General features: G+C 43.7%; 1 protein-coding gene across 8 annotated transcripts in view; it reads left to right on the plus strand.

Moving 5' to 3' along the window:
• Positions 1-19,339, plus strand: part of LOC147623684 (uncharacterized) — an 86,310-nt gene extending 66,971 nt beyond the window's left edge. For 5 of the 8 annotated variants that reach the window (XR_015269192.1, XR_015269187.1, XR_015269189.1 and 2 more), the window contains 2 exons: positions 18,702-18,886; positions 18,981-19,339. Coding sequence is in view for 2 of the 8 variants with exons in the window: in XM_086820275.1 (XP_086676401.1) it covers positions 18,702-18,824 (123 nt within the window). In the remaining 6 variants the exon portion in view is untranslated. Of the gene's footprint in view, positions 1-18,701 lie in introns of all 8 variants that reach the window. The other 3 variants (XM_086820275.1, XM_086820276.1, XM_086820278.1) reach the window with 2 other exon arrangements.
• The last annotated feature ends 1,101 nt before the right edge of the window (positions 19,340-20,440 follow it).

A 20,440-nucleotide genomic window follows, 5' to 3' on the forward strand; every position in this document is an offset into this window, starting at 1 on the left:
GGAGCTCCAGGAGATTAGATTTAGCTTCCAAAGCGTTGGTGGCTAATCAGGTATTGCTTGCCTCATCTTGGTTTATTGCCTCTTGTTGGTGCTTCTCTCATGCGTGCATTGGCCAATTGCGGAGATTGATCCGCAATTTTCTCTAGTCGGGTTTGGATGGCACCTCAGACACTCGTGCCAGGGTAGCTTGGCTCACAGTTATTCAGTCCAAATGAGAGGGGGGCTTGAATATTATTGATCCGGATGTTTAGTGCAGGGCGTTGCTTTGCAAACTTGTGGTCAGAGGTTTCTTACCAGGCACTGAGCCTTGGAAGGACTTTTTCTTGTCTCAGATTTTTGGATGTACACCCAGGGTCAGGAGAGACTGGATGCCCAGCACACGTTTTTTGTTCATAGAGGCTGATATCAGGGCACCATCTTCCTCTCTTATTGCAGCCATTGTCAGAGCATGGAGAAGCATGAGATCTTTTTTTGCGACAAAGGCTTCCTAGGTCTATATGCAGTGGTCAAGATGGGAGATATGTGTATACAAAGGTCTTGCTTGGAAGACCTTTAAGAGTCTTCCGGAGGATCGGAGAGCTGCATCCATTCATCTTAGGGTCTCTTGCATTCGTATTGATGAGATTGATGTAGCTATTCCGCATGAGTGGCTTTCTGGGACCTTTCATGGAGACTATCATCCGAGTTGGCTAGGAGTTTTTTTCGAGGATAGGCATACCTCTGCAGGTCATTGGTCTCCCGGGCTAGGAGGCTACAGATTGTATCATTTACTCTATCATGCCTGGAGGGAGATTGAGGAGATGTAGTATGGAGGAGATTATCCCAGATACTAGGCTTAGTCCAGCGAGGATTGTTGGTCGTTCGGGGAAGCATTGGTTCATTGACCCTTCTCCTCAGATAGTGACTCATGGCTCTTGGTGTTTGTGGTTATATGGTGGCAATCCTATCAAATATCTTTAGTGGGATCCAGGAGAGTAGGAGTGGATTGATGCCTTCGATCCTTTGAAAAGCCTTTCTTTTTTCAGTTTCACCGTCTGGAATGCCAAGCTTCTCCTCACTCGACAGATGCATAGGATCCCTACTCTCAGGCCTCAATGGGAGAGCTATGATATTTCTCTAGTGAAACAGCGCAGATATTGGCATAGACTTTGGCACTCATACAGAAGGAGCCAGATCTCTCATTTCTTTTGGTTATTCTTACATGGTGGTCTCCCCACCAATTAGTGGAGATCCGTTTTTGGTGTAGCACCTTCCTGTCCTAGGTGTGCGGCAAATTCTGAGACTACAACATTGTTTATGGGGATGCAACAGTGCACATCAAATTTGGGGTTCTGTAGTCCAACTTATGGGAAAATTGAGTGGCCAAGCCATGCATGTGACTTGGGGAGTAGTTGCTTGGCTCTCCCAGTCCGGTCCGCATCTTTTTTTATGAGGGCAGTGGTACAGATTCTGCTATTCTCATTCGTAGAGGTATTGCCCAGCATGGTTTATTGCAGCATAACCCTCACTCTGATTATACACCCCCCAGACAGAGGATTGACACCAGTTGGGAGATTGTTGCCAGTATTACAACATGGCAGATCTAGAGAGCTAGATGCATGGAGGCTATTGAGGGTGTCCAGATTTTTGGGTATCAGTGCATTAGTACTATATGGGGTGATATCATCCATACTCTTATGGCTACTTGGGCTCGCATTCATGGGTCCTCTCGTTCTGCGCACGCGAAGCGTGTGATATTTATGCGGGAGTGGGACCATGGCATTTTCTTTTCCTCTAGTACCACAGGTCTTACATGGCATCATGATGCTCCTCAATGGTTGAAATCACCTTACATATTGGGGTGATTCTATTCTTTTCTAGCTTATAGCTGTGATTATTATATGTTTTTTTCATACTTAATAGAAGTCTCTTTCTGAAAAAAAAAATGGAGGTTGATTTGAAGCTGTCCATTGAAGAAACCTTCGACCTTGTGGATGAGACCTTATACAAGAAAGTGTTTGGTAGTCCTATCTTCTTGTGTAATACTAGATCTGACATTAGTTTTGGTGTTGGTGTTTTGAGTAGGTTCTCCAACAAGCCCGAGAGAATCATTAGAACGCAAGTATTGTGGGTGTTGCGATACATCCAAGATACTCGGGAGTAATTCATCACGTATGCTATGGGCAAGACCCTCAGTCGCTTTTGTGATTCAGATTGGGTGGGTGACACGGTGCACAGTAACAGGGAGGGTATGCTTTTTCTCTTGGTTCAAGATGCATTTCTTAGATGAGAAACATCAGATTGTTGCTATCTCATCGATAAAGACTGAGTACAAATTTGCATGCTTTGCATCATGTGAAGCATTGTGATTGAGGAGGATTCTACACGATACATGAGTGGTGCGGAAGCAGTCTACAACATTGCAATGTGACAACCAGAGTTCATGTCTATTGCTGGGAATCCTGTGTTTCATGTTTGCACGAAACACAGGATTCATTATCACTAGTTTAATGCTCGCACGAAACACATTGATATTCATTATCACTTTGATATTCATTATCACTTTGTGCACGAGGTGATCATGTTTAGGGAGGTCAAGATGGTTTATTGCCCGACGACGATAGATAACCATCTTTGCAGTAGGAACCAAATGGAGCAACGGACCACAGAGGTAGTTTCAATGTTCCACCCTCATATTGTATTGTCTAGACACTGGCTAGCTCATGTTTGTATGGCCCCCATTATGAGTACCCATGGTTGAGCAGCTTGGATGCTTGACATCCTCGTATTCACACACGAGAAGGTGGCCTAGGAGGCCAGATGATTTAGAGACAGCTTGGATTAGATTTGACACACTGCCAAATAGGCTACATGCTACACTGGGTGCCATCTCATAACGGTCCACACATGGAGTAGGTAGACTTTACTCAGACTTTGTCTTGTCCTGACATTGCAAGGCCAAATCGGGGCCCAAGATGAGCCCATATGGCCGTCAGAGGTGGACTACTTAGCAGTCTCCCCACCATCTTTATGGGCCAAGTCTACACTGCGGACGGTGGCAATAACTATGACCGCGGTCATGTCATGGATGCCCTGTGTATATATAGGCCTATATAGATACACGACCAACCTCTTCTCACACAATTCATAAGTCATCATTGTGAGTTAACTCCCTAGCTTCTACTAGCGTACAACATCTGTCTTTGCAGTTCCATATCAGCCATCGAAGCTCCCTTCACAGGAGCACATGGGTGTGGGGTTTTGCCATTTATTGTATTACTTAGGGACCCTGTTTTTCTTTTCCATGATGAGACATACCATGGATAGCATTGTATCACTTTGGTCTCATAGACCCATTGGGTCTTTAGGAGACGCTTAATATAACTTTCTTTCTTTCTATCTTCTTTCCCCGCTCTCCCTTATGCGACAACAAGAAAATCAAACACACAGAAAGAAGCATTTTGATGGTCATCTATTACAGCGTGAACAAACACAAATCAAAGGATGATATGTGTATGCTTAATTATCTTTTTTGCATTATGTTCTCTATGCCATGCTCTACAAAAAAACTTCGGACATGATTGAAAGATCCTTCATAATCCATCCCTCTCCATCTTTCTCTTCTCTCTCTCTCCCTTTGTTCTCTTCAAGAGCCATCGCCATAGCCCTACTACTGTGGCCTTGAGCAATGGCCCTACTGCTGTGCAGCATGATGACCCTACTGCAGTGGCTTTCAGCCATAGCCCTACTCCTGTGCAACTCCTTAGCCTCATGTATGCCCTCTTGAGACCCCTTTTTCTACATAGCCCTCTTGCTACATATTTGAAGAGCATAGCCCACATTGGGCACCTCCTTGGGCCTCATGAATGGCCTTGAGCCCCCTCCTTTGAGCCATGGGCATCGGGCTTACCCTTGTTCACCATGAAAGGCCTTGAGCCATGGCCATTGACCCCGTGCTCACAATTGGGCTTATCCTTAGCCATTAGGAGATCATGGAGACGAAATCAAATGCGATACATTGCCCTCTTCTTTTGAAGAAGAAAACCCTCATTTGGCAGCTCGTTGGCCCCATGTATGGCCCTGATCCATGGCTGTTGAACCCTTGAGATAAGGCCCTAAATAATGGAGATAAGATGCTTGCATTGGGCTTCTCCTTGGCCCCCAAACAATGGAGATAAGACCCTCATGGACCTGTGAATTCATTGCACGATATCATGCCGTTCTTTTGAGGAAGAAAGCCCTCATAAGGCAGCTCCTTGGTCCCATGTATGGCCTAAGCCATAGGCCATTTAACCATGGCCTTTATGCACCACATAGGCCCACATGTATGCCCATGTTAAACATGCCTTCTAGTGCGCGATATCGCGCATCGCATTGAATGCAGTATAGTAGTGTAGGGCCACCTTACAAGCTTGGAATGATGCAACAGCAAAAGATTAAAAGCTTTTTAAGTACTAAAAAGGAAAGAGCTTTTATTATTAAAAAGATGTTTTTTTTTGGGGGAAAAGATCCTTCTTTTAGTTACTGGAAAACAACCACGAAGGGCTAGATACAAACTCACCTCATGTACAGGGTGGGAATCAAGTAATCAAAGGAGGGGAAAGAAACGCTTCTCCTCCGGTTGGCCGCTATCTGAGGAGGAGAAGGCTATCTCATGTGTGGGGGGGGGACAGCCACACAGGTGGTCTCTAATGCAAAGTGGGATCACCACCTCTATCAGTGAGAAAAGGGCCTGTCCGCTAGAGCCTGAAGAAAGCTTCCTGCCACTTCCGCATGCAGTTAGATCCACCATGCAACTTCCCCCACTGACTATGTAGGGTATGTATGATACCATCCGGGATGTCCTTTCACTTCTTCTCTCATTATTGATTGGAAGGAAGTTACTTCACATATGATATGGCATGGTTCCCGATCTTTGATGGGCAATTCCCTGCGGCTAGAGAGTTTGCATTGGAGTCGTGTATTTTCTTCCACTTTGGTTGACCGTTCACCTCGTCAGGCATATTTTCTATCTCAAAAAGGAATTTGTCAGATACATCAGGTGGTGGATGACACTGGTCAGGTTCTTTCCTTCTCTGTTGCGGCGGATCGTTTTCAATTGGGATCCCATTATTCTCATCTTTGGACAGAAATTCAGCGGATGATTGCTGATATTTCTCCTTTACCTCGCTTGAATGTGGATTCCCGTCTATCTGATTGGAATCTTGGAACCACTGCTATGAAATGTATTTCAGCTGGGACAGTTTATGCCCTCTTGCAATCGGATGCATGGATAGTCAGACATGGTAATCAGCTATGGTCTCTCTCCAAATCTTCAATGTGGTGGAAACATACATTGTTTCGCATTTGGAAAAGTCATCTGCCTCTTAAAGAACGCCTGTTCTTGTGGCGCTGTTTGGTTGGTGCTCTTCCTGTTGGTAGCTTGTTACATGCACGTCATATTGCGCCTTCACGTTGTGTCCGATGTAAAGCTACTGAGGAGACTGTCCCACATTTACTATGGGGTTGCGTATGCTCCAGATCGTTCATTCGCCGGGTCTCGACTGCTCTTCGCCTTTGTTTCCCTTCGGGCATTTTTCACAGATGCTTTTGGCTTTTTGGGGTGTTACAAGCATCACAGTCTCAGTTTGCAGTATTTTTCAGCTGGGTCCGATTCTGGGTCTTTTGGACCATATGGCATGTTCGGAACAACCTCATGTTCCAAGCCAATGACATTGTTCCCTTCCATTACTTCAAGTTCTCGCTTGGTCACGCGCTTCATTTTGCTTATGATGCCGGGGACATCACTCTTGATGCTTATAGGATTTACTTTGATTGCTTCTAGGTGGTGAAGCCTATAGTTACTCCTCTTTTTCTGGGTTTTCCTCGCTTAGAGGTTTCCCACTTGTAAATAAAAAGTGTGATCTTTTTGGTGGGTTTTCCTCGTTTTGAGGTTTCCCACCTGTAATTAATGACATTAAGCTTTACAAAAAAAAAAGTATGTATGATACCAAGCCAAATGCTCCTGATAGACTCTGCTAGCAGAGTGTGGGTACCCTCAATGGCTTCGTTGCATCTAGCTTGCCATATGTGCCATGCTGCAATGCTATTGCAAATCTCCCATCTCTGGCTTGAGCCTGGGTCGCCAGTGATTAGACTGGTACTGCTAAAATGCGGGCGTGATCTGAAAAAGTAGTGCCAGCCAAGATACCAATCATGCCCCCACAGCTGCAAGCCCACTCATCAACATAAAACTTGTCAAGGCTATAGAGAGGTTGAGGCCGGTGCTCCTCCTATCTGATCACGAGAAGCTAAGGCTCCCAGGGGGCTGCGCCCAAACTTTGGAAGATGCCAACGGTCCTGTCCCCTAAGAGCCATTATCATCTCCTCCGAGGCACAATACTCTGCTCCTGAGACTGTGGCCATGCCTCCTCCAAGTTTGTCCTCAGCTAGCTCTATCATGTTAAAGTCACCACCCATGCACCAAAAGCCAGCTTGGGGAAGGGCCTGCTGGACTGTGCTCCAAAAGAGGGCTCTACCTGCAGCGGCGTTAGGGGCATAGACATGAAGGAAGGCAATGCTATCCTCTCCAATCAAAATGGTAACCCACTGTGCTCGCCCAGGAACTATGACCCTTGAAACTGTCACTGTCGACAAAAGCTGCTCATTTACAGAAATACAAAGTCCTCCGTGTGTTCCTGAAGGGCCGAAGGATGGAGACCAGAAAGTGTGATTCTTGCCTGGTAAAATCTTTCCACATCGGCGGGTGTGCCCCTCAGAAAGGTGATGCTCCTGGAGGAAAAGAATGTCGATAGGTCCCCGAATTGTAGCTCTCTGAAGCTCTCCTCTGAGGACGCCTCATCTCTGAAACCCTGAATGTTCCATGAGACTATCCGCATATCAATCTTTGTGAGGCGGAACTAGCGGACCTGCCCTCCACTCGAAGAGTCTTGGGCGAGGGTTTAGACGGGGAATAATCACAATCCGTCCTTGGACAAAGGCGGGCCAAGTGGGTGCAGATCCTGTCTTCCATGTGATGCCACTTTGTCCGAGCGTGAGAGTATGCATACTCTGAACTCTATCTATCACAATGGAAGTACCTGTAAGAAGGGGGGAGAGGTACTGCGACTGAAATATGCATGAACACGCCTGAATATTCCACTCGCTGAATGATGGGGTTGCCCCAAAGGAATGGAATAGATATAACATGAGGCATTGAATCCGGCGAGGCAACACAGATGCGAAGGGATGTAATCCCGGCTGCCTGTGGGAGGGCTGAGGCAGCAGTGGGTGGGGGTTCCACCACTCTCCCGATGGCACCACCAATCACCGGGATTTAAAAGATGCTTTTTGGGCTAGAAGTGAGTTTTAAGGCGCTTTTCTCAAGTGCTTTTGGGCAAGAACTATAAATTCAGCAATTCTCTCATTGTTGAGACATGTAAAAGGGCGAGAGCTCTCTAGCTCTTAGAACTTGTACTCAAGACTCCTCCAAGGGGTTTTATCTAATATAACTCTGAGGGGGGGATCGACATAAAGCTATTCCGACCCCTAGTGTAGTGTCTTCTCTCTCTACTCTCACTCTTTTGTTTATTTTCAGATTTTCTCAAGGTTTTACACTTGAATTTGTTGTTTTCTTGAAGGTAAGCTAAGTACCTGTGCCACAACCCTTATGAAGGCCTGTTTTAGTGGTATCAAAGCCAAGGTTATATCTCTTTCCTATGAGGGATAACGATCTTTGCACGCGGGGCTTTTTGTGTTTTCTTCAAGCAATGGCAAGCACTCACCACTAAGAAGAGGACTAAGCCACCAAAAGTGGAAAGAGATTCCATCATCAACAAGAGCAACTACTTAAAAATCAAGAAATAATATATAAAGCATGCTAGCAGCCTGCAGGCAAGATCTACATAGTCAACTGAGCACTCAAAGTGATCACAAAAAGTTTGAATCTTGAGGTGATACAAAAAAAGAAAACTGAAGTCTGAAATACATGAAGTAAAGCATGCTGATAGATACAATCATGCATGACAAACAATAAATTAGAGAAGCTTGATAGCCCCAAACAATCTGGAGTTTGGGCACTCAATCCTCGATGTCCGCATCAGTAGCCTTCTCGGTAGATTCAACGTCACTCTCAAAAGAGGACAATATTGCCTCAGCTACCGCACTCATCTCAGTTGCTGCACTAGTAGTAGCACCTCTTGATAATGCTGGTGTTGATGCTCGTGTGGCATGAGCAGGTGCCATCAACTCCTCATACAACATGGCATTTATGTCGCGCTCCTCCTGAGGAATCTCTAGGATATCTTTATCTTCTCAATGTCAATTTTATTGACATTGAGATGGCGAGGCTCTATCGGAGGGCTTTAGAAGCTCAAGGTCACTATTGACACGATACATTGCCAAGACCTTGGGCCTCTTGGTAACAAACTTCACCAAGCTATGCGCAGTGTCAAAGATGTCAGCAATCCACCTAATCATTGCAAGATCTTCAATGAGCAAGTCTAGGCTATGGGATACACATGGAGTCCATACAAGCTGCGGGAACTCATTCTCTAGCATCCCTCCCATAGAGAGACAGTTGCTACCATTGTCAGTGACCACCTGCACTATGTTTTGTGGGACTATCTCCATGATAGCCTCTCGGAGGTGTGACCATATAAACTCTCTTGTCACCGCTGTCCTAGGCACAGATGCATCAATGGCATGCAAACACATAGTGCCCTTGCAAGAGGACACCAAAACATTGTACACATTCCTCTTGCGTGTATCTGACCACCCATCACATAACAATGTGCAACCATACTTGGTCCAAGTGGCTTTTAATGGCTCCATCTCCACCTCCACTGCTTGTTGCTCTCTTTTGAGCTCTTTGGTGCACAAGGTCTGTTGCATGACGAATGAAGATCGATACAAGGATGCAACAAAAAAGACACTTAGGGCTTTTGAAAAGAGTTCCAAGTTGTAGATGAATGTGGGAGAGGGCTTGACAATAATCCCACATGGGAACTTTTGGGGGTTCTAGAATTTTTGTATAAAAGGTGGCCCATTTGAGAGCTAGAGAGGACTCTTTGGTCATTTGGTTGAGAGGCTCATAGAGAGAGCTTGCTCCATAGCTCCATCTCAAGTGCTCTCCCAAGGCTCTCCATCTCCATTCATGCTTCAATCTTGTACTCTCTATTCTTTACATTTTCAATGATATGAGGTTATGGTCTACTCACTTGCTAATCTAGATTTCTTAATGATGTTTTGATGCTAAAATCTGATTTGTAGAGTGCATGTGATGAAGCTTGTGCATGAAATGATGTGTAGTTGAGGCTTGTGTGATAGCTCTTTGCATGTTAGGTTCTTTGCATAAGTTGCATTTTTGTGCTTAAGTGTAGCCTAATCTTGATGCGTTGATTGTGTTAGATTGATTGCTTGAGTGTTGAAGAAGGATTGAGTAGGACTAGAAGTCATTAGTATGTGGTTAACTAATCTTCTCCCATTCGGGATAGCCTCTATGCGCTAACCGGGTTGCATTCACGGATTGACAAGTGTGTGGGTTGGAGTGTAGTCTCCGCTATGCTATGATGTCCCAAACAATGGCGCCGCTGCCGGGGAACGCACACCTAAGTTAGTGAAGGGTGTTAACCATTACTTCTTACTAAGTGCTCCATTGATTACAAAATCGTGGATTAGGGTAGATTAGAGTAGAGTTTGCAAGGGCATTGAGTGTGTGATCTCAAGGGTGCCTTGTGTGTTTTCGGTTTTTTGATTAGAAGCAAAAAAAAAACAAAATTAATTAAAACTCCAATGCGGTAGAGAAATCCCGCCATTAATCAGATTTATGCACTTTCTGTTTTTGCATCTTTAACGGGGTTGGCGAGTGGTAGATAGGAAGTGTTGGAGGCGGCCTTTCTTTTATTGTTTTATTGTGTTGTTATTGTGTGGGGAGTCAACGCATCAAGCGCAGCAAAGATATATATATATATATATATATGTGTGTGTGTGTGTGTATATATATATATATATATATATGTGTCTATATATATATATACTTGCAGTTGTGGAGGCGGCCAGTTGAAAGCCTGTGTTGCTAGGCGGCTTTTAAAAAATATATACATATATAAATATATACTTTTATAATGACAAGGTAGAAACGCCAACGTTGGCTGCATCAAGACGGCGTAGAAAGGAGTAGACGGCGCCTGCTGCTGCTGCAGAGGAGAAGACGGCGGTTGGTGCGAAGGAAGCGTTGATCGGCGGAGAGCTGGGGTGCCTGAGATCAAGAAGCGTAGAAGGCGGCCTTAAAAAAAATATAAATATAAATATATATAAATATATAAATATATAAATATATATATTTATTTTTACAGTGACGTGAGCGATGCATCGTGGAGGGGGCCGTCGGCATCGAGCGCTGCATCGAGAGTAACGTGGAAGAGTTGGCGTCGAGATTAACGTGGAAGAGTCGGCGTCGAGCGCTACTGTGGAGGGAACGTCTAAATGGAGGCGGTGGAAGGCTGAAAGCTGAGAAAGAGCAGCTAGAAGCACTGGGAGGCGGCTGAAGCGCCAGTAGCTGCAAGAGGTGGAGGCGCAGCAGCGAAGTTGGAGTGGAAAGAGATGGCTGCATTGAGCGCTGCATCGAGCGGTGCAAGTGCAGAAGGCTGGTAGAAAGAGCGCCGGCGGAAAGCGAAGTGGACGGTGTGTAGGCTGTCGACAGTGTGCGGGCGGCCAGTTGTGAAGAGAAAAGGCGTCGTCTGCAACCGACGCATCAGTTGGAGTGAAAGAGCGCAGCATTGAAGACGAGCGTGGAGGGCGTCTGAAGAATCGGCGAGAAATCCGGAGCGGTGAGCGGTGGAGCGGCGGAGGATAAGGTTAGTAATTTCTTATTTTTTTTATTTTTTTTAATTTTAGTTATTTTTCAGGTTTTTGTATTTTTTAAATTAAAAAAATCATAATAAATATAAAAAATAAAAAAATAATAATATTTTTTTTAAAAAAAAGAGAGAAAAAGAGATAGAAAAAAAAGAGAAAAAAGAAAAAAAACCCATAAAAAAATAAATTTATTTTTTAAAAAAAAAAAGAAAAAACAATAATTTTTATTTTTTTGAATCCATTGTTCATTATTTAAATTTTTGCATAATTAAAGTAGCTTGTATTTTTTATTTTTTATTTTTTTAGAATTTTTGTAATTGCGTGCATAATTAGTAGATTTATATTTTTTGTAATTAGGCACGAAATTTATTAGTTAAAAAAAAAAACCAAACAAACAAACAAACAAAAAACAACAACAATAAAAGAAAAAAAAACAAAAGAAAATAAAATAAAAAATTTCTATAAATTAAGTGTTTTTTAGGAGTCTATTTTTTTTTGCATATTTTGTAATTCTTCATTTTTTTAATTTTTTGCATAATTAGTGTAACCTGTATTTTTAAATTTTTGTAACTTTGTGCATAATTAGTATTTTTTTAGTGTGATTCATAATTTTTGTGTAAATTAAAAAAAAAAGTAAAAACATAAAAATCATAAAATCATTCAAAAAAAATCATTTAAAAAAAAAATAAAAAAAAAAAGATAGATAGTTACGCCACACATACTCATTTTAGTTGCATTTAGTGATTAGGTAGGTTAAAAAATATAAATATATATATATACATATATATGTATATATTTATAAAAAAAAACAAAAAACAAAAAAACAAAAAACAAAACAAAAACACATAAAAAACCAAAAAAATTTGACCTTATGCACTTGCGGTCGGGACGTCTTATAGATTCTGCCATAGGGCCTAGGGCACCTTCTAGAGTACCTACGCAGGAAAGTGGGACCCAATCGGTAGGCAATTTGACAGATATTGCTGAAACCCTTTCTGAATCCCAATCCGATACGCTTTCCTCCAGAACAACTAGTTCATTGTCTATGGACAATCTAGGGCCGACAAATAGTCATCCCGTAGCCCCAAATAGAACACCCACAAGATCCTTTAATCCATTTGAAGCCGACACCATGGGGTTAACACTTAATGTGAGACTCCAATATGTCTACACGAATGCTCAAGGAGCTGAGATCTTTAGGAATCCGCAACAACGGTATCTTGTTAAGATCGCAGACATTTTCTCAGAACTTGATAGAGCACCTCTAGTCAATGACCAGGGTAACATGTACATGGGTGGAGATGGTGTTCGCTACGAAGTCACCTACCATCCAGAAAATGTAGACAAATTAGGGGAGCTCTCTAAAACCGAGTTCTTAGACTTATCAAAACTTTCCAGAGCAAGGGAGTCTAGAGATGACTGGCTCATTGAGCCGGACATGCCTGGACCCTCCAATGCCCAGTCCTCAAAGCCATCCATAGATGATTTACTTCTTGTAGATCTAAATTTGGAAAGGGATAGGAAAGACAAGAGCAAAATGGATCAGGGGGTTGAGAACCAATGGGAGTTTGTACGACAAATTCCAGTGACAAAGGTCTTACAGGATGACCCACTTCAAGAGATCTATAAAGACTCGTTAGAGGGATATTATGCCACAACTAGATTGCCACGGCTAGATCTTCCTCTAGCTCATGTGGTGGTAGTTGAGAAGCTTGCAGGACACATGAACATAATAATTGATAAATGGGCCAATGAATACCGAACCTTAGATTGGAAAGAGATTCGAGAACTCACGTGGAAAGGACAACCATTATTCATGGAAGCGTTCTCAACAAATACAGCCAAACCAGGAGAGACAGCCTTTCTTGGAGAAACTGTTGCTCCTCCCCTACGAGAGTTCACTAGAGAGGGACCCTCAACATCCAAGTGGGCCACAGCTAGTAGCCCAACTCTAGCACCAAGATATCGTCCTACACCAAATGTGCGACCACCGGTCACACCACACCAACATCTTTCTCACTATGACAATCGGAGGAGAGGGGAGCCAACTCAGCCTCCCATAAATGCACCTCCTGAAATGCGGGTGACAAGATCTTTGGAGGGGTTTGGTGAGGCTGGTAATAGGGTACCCACACCAAATTTGGAAACATGTGGACCATCTTACCAAAGAGAGGAACAATTCCCACTGAGAGTAAGAGGCCGTAGGCCCTATGATGAGTATTCAAGACAAGTAAGGCCATCAACTCTTCAGAAACTGGTAAAGAAGTATGAAGGGTCGGGAGATCCATACGACCATGTAGCAGCATTTAGGCAAGCAGTTCGAGCTGAGCAAGTGGCCGATAAGCATACTCAAATTGAAGGATTTGGACTCACTCTTGAGGGAAAAGCCCTTGCTTGGTTTCAGGCATTAGAGGCTTCAGACAAATCTTCTTTACGAGTTTTGGAAGAGAGATTCATTGCTGCTTTTTCCTTGATGGGAATTCAACATGACACGGTAAGCAAGGCGAGAATGAGAGTGTTAGAGACTGTGTAAATAGAATGAAGCAGTACATTAATCGTTGCCCAGAAGATGAGAAGCCCGCCCAAAGTCGATTAATTTCTCTCTTCTTAAAAGGACTCAAAAATTCAACACTGCATACACATCTCTATGCGAAGAAGCATACAAATTTCAATGAGTCTTGCCATGATGCTATGGATTTCACCGATAACTTCAAATTCCAAGATGGTTCTGGCCCAGAGGTGAAACCTAGAGATCAGTGGGGTGATGACCAAAGTTCAGGGTCTAGCGCGCTAGTAAATCCAGACCAAATAGCTAACCTAGTACTACGGAGATTGGGACAGACCTATCGTCCACCCATGCAGCCACAACAACAGCAGCAGAGAATGAGGAGTGTACTTCCTACAGGTTCTCATCTTTGTGGAGCATGTGGCGGTAACCATAAAACAGAGGATTGTAATACCTTTTTTCCTCTAGTCACAAACCAACCCACAAAAAAGTGGTGCCAAGCCTGTGCTTGGAACTTTACCCATACCACACAGGAATGTACTCGCATTGCGAGAATGAGACAGGAACGTGAGCAGCCAAGGAGTGGAGTGGCTCCACAAATGTATCAACAGTATACTAATTTTGAACGTAAGCCACCGATGGCACAAGAGCAAGCACGATCTGTTCTTGGTGCTCAACCTCCTGCTCCTGGGACTGCTCCTGTGAGGGTTGTCGACTACGACAATTCAAATATGTGTAGAGAATTGGTAAACCCAGGCTATGTGGAGGAGGAATATGTATCATATTCATCCAAAGAAAATATCTTTGAAAGTCCCGCATACCCAAGCCCAGCACTGGACACTCAACCAGGGGAACAAAACTCTTTAATGCTGCTAGGCGGCTACCAACCTAGGACTCCAGGCCCCTCAGGTCAATGGCAGCCAAGGAAAGTAGAGGCCAAACCAATGGGCCCCTATTATGAGTGCGGAGAACCCCATTGGGCTCGTGATTGTCCACAGCGCTCAAGGCAAGCATCTCGATCCAATACAACAGTACAACAGTTTCCACCAATTGAAAGATATTGTCTAGGGTGTTGTGTAGAACACTTCCCAAAAGATTGTCTGCTGAAACCACATGAGGAGGGCACCTCTCAACCAAAGGTCTCACTCAACCTTGTAGGCATAATTCCATCACCACCTTCATCTGAGAATGAGGATGTCGTGCCACTTAGAGTCATGACTAGATCACAGACACGAAATGCCGAAATACAGACTGATGAGACACCTCGAACTAGGGATGCAAAGACAAATCTAGTGGACAAGACCCTACAGTCCAATAGAACAAAGACCGCTAGGAGGAAGAAGAACCGAAACAAGCAAACTAAAAGTGTATCCACTAGTTCTCAAGAAGCCTCTAAACAAAACATGGGGGATAAAACTTTTACATCCCAAGAAGTGCATGAGGAACATCAACCTCAACCTGGGCCTAGTGCTAAACAAGATGAGGCTAGTACGACTGAGGATAGTTCTGGGGGTTCTATTTTTGTGGATAAAGTGAATGAGACTCTAGAGGCCATCATTGATGCTCATAGAAGTCGCATTGCAGCTTTATCTGAGCTACCCAAGAAGCTTCAAGAATACCCAAACCCTCGTGAGGAGAAGATCAATCTAGCTGTACATCAGCAACTCATTAGGGAAGCTCAGTCAATACTTGAGGGACCACCACCACCTATTCCTCGGGGCCCAACCTCTCTTAAGCCAACATTAGAAACCATACCAGAAGTGTCATCGAGTCGGGAAATGAAAAGTGAGCTCATTTCACAAGCTCATAGCGAAAGGTCTGCACCAATTGACACCCAATTGAAAGGGGGTAATCTGCCACCACCTAGCCTTGTCTTCCCATGCAATGATGAAGTTATTGATGCTAATGAGGACATGGCAAATGAGATGTGGGTTGCAGTTCATGAGAAAGTTAATGAGAACATGTCTTCTATTAGTTCGCCTCCCTTCTCTGAGGTGGATTTTACCAGGGGCACGGAAAACAACTTTAGACGCCCAAGCATCCAGGAGGAAGTCCAAACAATTGTTTCTCCTAGAAGTAAGCAGACAATGAAAACCTTACCATCATATCTGGGAGGATGTGAGAACTGTTCTCAAACCTTGAGAATACCCTCCATGCATAAAAGGTTGACAAAGGAGAAGGATATGAGTATGGTGCAAGCTATTTTGTCAGCACAAGTGGCTTGTACCTTACCTTTGCTTGATTTAATAAAAATTCGACCTGAGTTGTGGAATGATATTGCCACATGAATTTTAAGAGCAAGTATTGCTACAAAAGGGTCACCATGAGTGTACTATACACCCTGAGACAAAGCATGTTATGCCAGTTCCTATCAACAAAGTAGGAAAATTTTGTGAGGACGATCAGGGAAATGCTACCCTCCCATTAGCAGTGCGAAAAGTATCTTCAACTGCAATACTTGATAGTGGCGCAGGAGTGGGCATTGTGACAAGGTCCATTTGGGAAAGTGGGACAAACCAGCTATTAGGAGTACCAGGATGCGCTTGCAGCTAGCAGATGGAAGCTTAGAACATCCCCTTGGGCTGCTTGAGAACATATTGGTCACCACATGTGGGATTGAATACGAGCACACCTTTGCAGTAGTGGATTTTGGAAAACATCCAAACTATGAAGTGATATTGGGTAGACCATTCATGCGACAATTTCAAATGATTCAAGATTGGGGATACAATTATTTGTACCTCCGACATGATTCTGTCATCACAAGGGTCAACCTAAGGAATCACTCATATCGTGATGTAACAAGGTCTCCAATAGATGAGTTTGATTCTGCTTCATCTGAGGGCTCAAAAGTTACATTGTCAGACGGACGAGAAGATCTGTGGATGTGTGGAGCCTCATGTAGGGATTTCAACACTGAGAGACTTAAAGGTAATCGAAGTGTATCAGACGAGGCATACATTCCACAACCCTTCCCTGAGCATTTAATTGATCCATTAGAATGGAGTCATGTCCTGGCAACATTATCGACCTGTGCTTTACCTAAGCCAATTCAATTCTGTGACTCAGATGGATATGACATTATTCCTATACGAATGAGTGCTATTATCCAGTTCCCAAGAGGACCATTTCTTTTAAGCATAATAATAAGGATATCACTATTGTAGTAACAAAGAAGAAGGGAGATACCATCCCTATTGTATCCCATGTATCTATTTCCAAAGCAATAAAGTCTTCTATCTTTGCATATATGATCTTTGTAAAGGATAAGAGTCAAGACTCAGTGGAAAGAAGGGGATCACATGGAAAGACTACTAGAAAGTACCTTATTAGAAGCCAAGGGGATGTCACTGGCCTTTGTATTTTGACATCCAAGGAACTAGGAACAAAGGAGATTTCTCAAGGTTTATATTCCACTGCAGGGAATTGAGTAGAACTCGAGGGTTGTTGTCCACGTTGTATCCAAAAGGAGCAACTTTGAGATTGAACAACACTAAATCTTTTTTACAAGAGTCATGGGACGAGTCATCTCATGGAGGCACTTTTTACCAGTGAAGAAAATCAAAACTGAGTACATGGATATGAATACTGTTAGTCTACCATAGTCAGAGACATTGACATGGGTAGTTGGACTACAGTAAGAAGTGATTTAAAAACCAAGAAATTGGTGTTAAAACCAAGGAACTATTTGTGCATTCATTTGTTCACTTGATTTATGCTTGTGAGCATATTTGTGTATGCATGCCAAGGGTCGGGGATGCCCGGTCAAACCCAAGGACGAGCATGTGTGCATGTGTTTGTGTCTTGTGACATATAACGCGTGCGTGTTGATCTTGACAGGAAAAGAATCATGTTGGGAAATTCTTGCCGGAGGGCGACTCTAGAGGTGTAAGGGGTGGGAGTATCTGTCAGAGAGGTCAAACCTAAGGTCACTTTATGTGAGGGGTGAAGACCGTGAGGGCAAGATGCTCCCTGAAGCCAAGCACAAGAGAAGAGGAGGACATTCCACATGAAGAATCATGTCTCAAGTGTGAGAGAGAGAAGAGCTAGACCCACGGCAAGAGAAAAGCCAAGACAAAACTAGACATATCAATTGAGGACAATTGTTTAATAAGTTGGGGGGATGTCACCAAAGCATCAAAATATAGGTTGCTGATATGCAAAAATGCAATGCAACGCAAACAAACCTTCCCCGCCCCGCCCCGCCCCCCCTCCACGGCCAAAAAAAAGGGGGAAATTTTTTTGGGGAAAAAAGGTGACGTGGCATTGATGATGTGGCGATGCTGACTTGGCATTGCCATGTGGCATAATAGCAGTGCAGGGCCACCTTACAAGCTTGGAATGATGCGACTAGCTTTTGGAAAGAAAAAGATTAAAAGCTTTTTAAATACTAAAAAGAGGAGAGCTTTTATTATATAAAAGATGCTTTTTGGACTATAAGTGAATTTTAAATCGCTTTTCTCAAGTGCTTTTGGGCAAGAACTATAAATTAAGCTATTCTCTCATTGTTAAGACATGTAAAAAGACAAGAGAGCTCTCTAGCTCGAAGAACTTGTACTCAAGACTCCTCCAAGTGGTTTTATCTAATATAACTCGGAGGGGGGGATCAGCTTAAGGCTATTACAACCCCTAGTGTGGTGTCTTCTCTCTCTACTCTCTCTCTTTTGTTTATTTTCAGATTTTCTCAAGGTTTGTTGTTTCCTTGAAGATAAGCTAAGTACTTGTGCCACAACTGTTACGAGGGCCTGTTTCAGTTCCGATACAGCCCAAGCAGAGGGAGCTGCAGGTGGGAGAGTCTGAGCAGGTGGCGGGGGAGGGAGGGGGCGGGCGAGGATGGGGGATGGGCAAAGGCTGAGAAGGGGGGCCATGGGGGAAAGGGTTTGCCTGCAGTTGGGGGGGGGAGGGAGGTGGGGGAGAGTCTCGGGAAATTGAAAGCCTGGAGAGGGATCTTGACGGGTTTGTCTTAGCACTGGTGTTTCAGTCTGTATCAAATTAGTTATAACATAATCAATACAAAATAACGAAGTAGATATTACATGAGAAGAAGATATTGCACGTAAGGATTTTTTAATTCAGTTTCAACTACTGTCATGGCGCTAGGTGCGGCTGACCAATGTGTCCAATGATTGAGATATGCCTTAAATCTTTGCCATCAAGTGGCCGATCATAATGGTGGGGTAGCTCTGTAGATTCTTAGGGTCCCTTGCCTCCTGAATGGGTTGAATGATATTCTCTGGCTAAAATGAATGAGTGCGCCCGCGCACGCGCGCGTGTATGTGTGTGTGTGTGTGTGTGTGTGAGAGAGAGAGAGAGAGAGAGAGAGAGAGAGAGAGAGAGAGATCTGCTTGGGATATCATTCAGTGAGGCCACAATTATGCAGGTTGTTGAAAGTGATTCTTTATGCCCTATGTGCTCGCAAAAGTTATCAGCAGCTGAAATTGTGTGTATTGATGATCCCTTTGGGCAAAAAGATGATGCAAGTGTTGCAAAACTGCTTTTGTAACTTTTGAGTGTGGGGAGAATATCAAGGCCTTCAAGTCTGGAAAAGTAGCATATGAAAGGAAGGTAGAGCATAATGCTGAATCTCCTTTTTATATCAAAAGATTACTTTGTAGAAATTGGTGTAATGAAGGCTAAATCATCTATTGAACTTTCCTAGGTACATGGAACGAATACAAGGATATGCCTCGTGTGGTTCTTCTTCAATATAGAGTTTTTGAGTTGCATATGATTATGGATCATTGGATGTCTAATGCTATAACAGTGTAAAATTCTCACAGAGAGAGGGTGTTTTTTTTCTTCTTCTTTTTGGCTTCATGAAAAATAAATGGAAGTGCCCATGCACTGCCCTGTGCCGTAGCACTTAAAAATTATGAGAAAGTCTACATGTTTCAGAAAAGAAGTTTCCTGAACACTGCCCTGTGCCATGGCACACAATTTCTTGAAAGCTAGCAATCTCTAGTACAACACCAATGTTCTTTCCTAGATGTATAAACATAAATGAAGCTTTGATATGAGTTTGCTATGCTCCATAAGCACTTCAATCCGGAGACAAAGCAGTGCACTTGTCTAAGGCTTGATCAATGCATGCCAATGAAAAGAATTTGGAGTGTTGCACTTGACTTATTCGTCATTTAAGCGTATTGCACAGGTAGCATGTCACTTCTTCTCACTGCCCCCTGCTTCTCTCTGCTGCTTCGGACTACTCTCCCCCCTCTTGTGCGTGGCTGCTCTTCTTCCGTCCCTGCCTTTTCTGCTGTTTTCTGCCCCTTTCCTCTCCTTTTCTCCTTCCTCTTTTCCCATTGTTTATTCTCTTCCTCCCTTCTTTTTTTTTTTTTTTTGTATCCTTGGTCTCCTGCCTTTTCTCGCCTGTTTCTGGCTGCTCTTTATTAGCTTGTGCCCCCCTTTTGTCAGTTGGTTGGTGGACCTGGTCTTTCCCCTGTCGAAGGACTCCATGGCAATGGCCCCATCGACCCATAGCAAGGCCGCATGCAAATGCTTGTTTTCCGAAGTGGACTTCTCCCTCCTCTCCAGCTTGGTGGCTTCATTAGCAGCCATGGCCTTGGTTTGCAAGCAAACCTCTTGGCACAACATTGACATCCAGTTCCTCGATAATAGGTACATCTGGATTGAGTTGGACCATGACCTTGTTTTCCAAGTTTGTTGATAGTAGGCCGGCCTACGAACAGGGTCACATGATTGACATCCAGTTCCTCGATAATACCATGGTGTTGAGCTCCATTGCAGAATAGGGCACCCATGTGTACTTCACTAGATGGAGGCACGGTTTCTCTCTGGACTTTAATCCACCATGGAACGCGATTGGCTCCTTGTTACAGTTTGTTTCCCTGGCCTTCCCAAGGAATACTTCGAGCTTTTATTGGCGATTGGGAGGGAGGGGGCTATTGGATGTCAATGCTCCACCCTCATATTGTATTGTCGAGGCATCGGCTAGCTCATGTTTGTATGGCCCCCATCATGAGGGGTAGCCATGCTTGAGCAGCTTGGGCACCCAACATCCTTTTATTCACATGGGAAAGTGGCCTAAGTGGCTAGATGGTTTAGAGACGACCTGGATTAGATTTGGCGCACTGCCAAATAGGCTGCATGCTTCACTGG

The sequence above is a fragment of the Cibotium barometz genome, chromosome 26, assembly GCF_041138505.1.
Source record: "Cibotium barometz isolate CiBa-2024 chromosome 26, ASM4113850v1, whole genome shotgun sequence".
Lineage (NCBI taxonomy): Eukaryota > Viridiplantae > Streptophyta > Polypodiopsida > Cyatheales > Cibotiaceae > Cibotium > Cibotium barometz.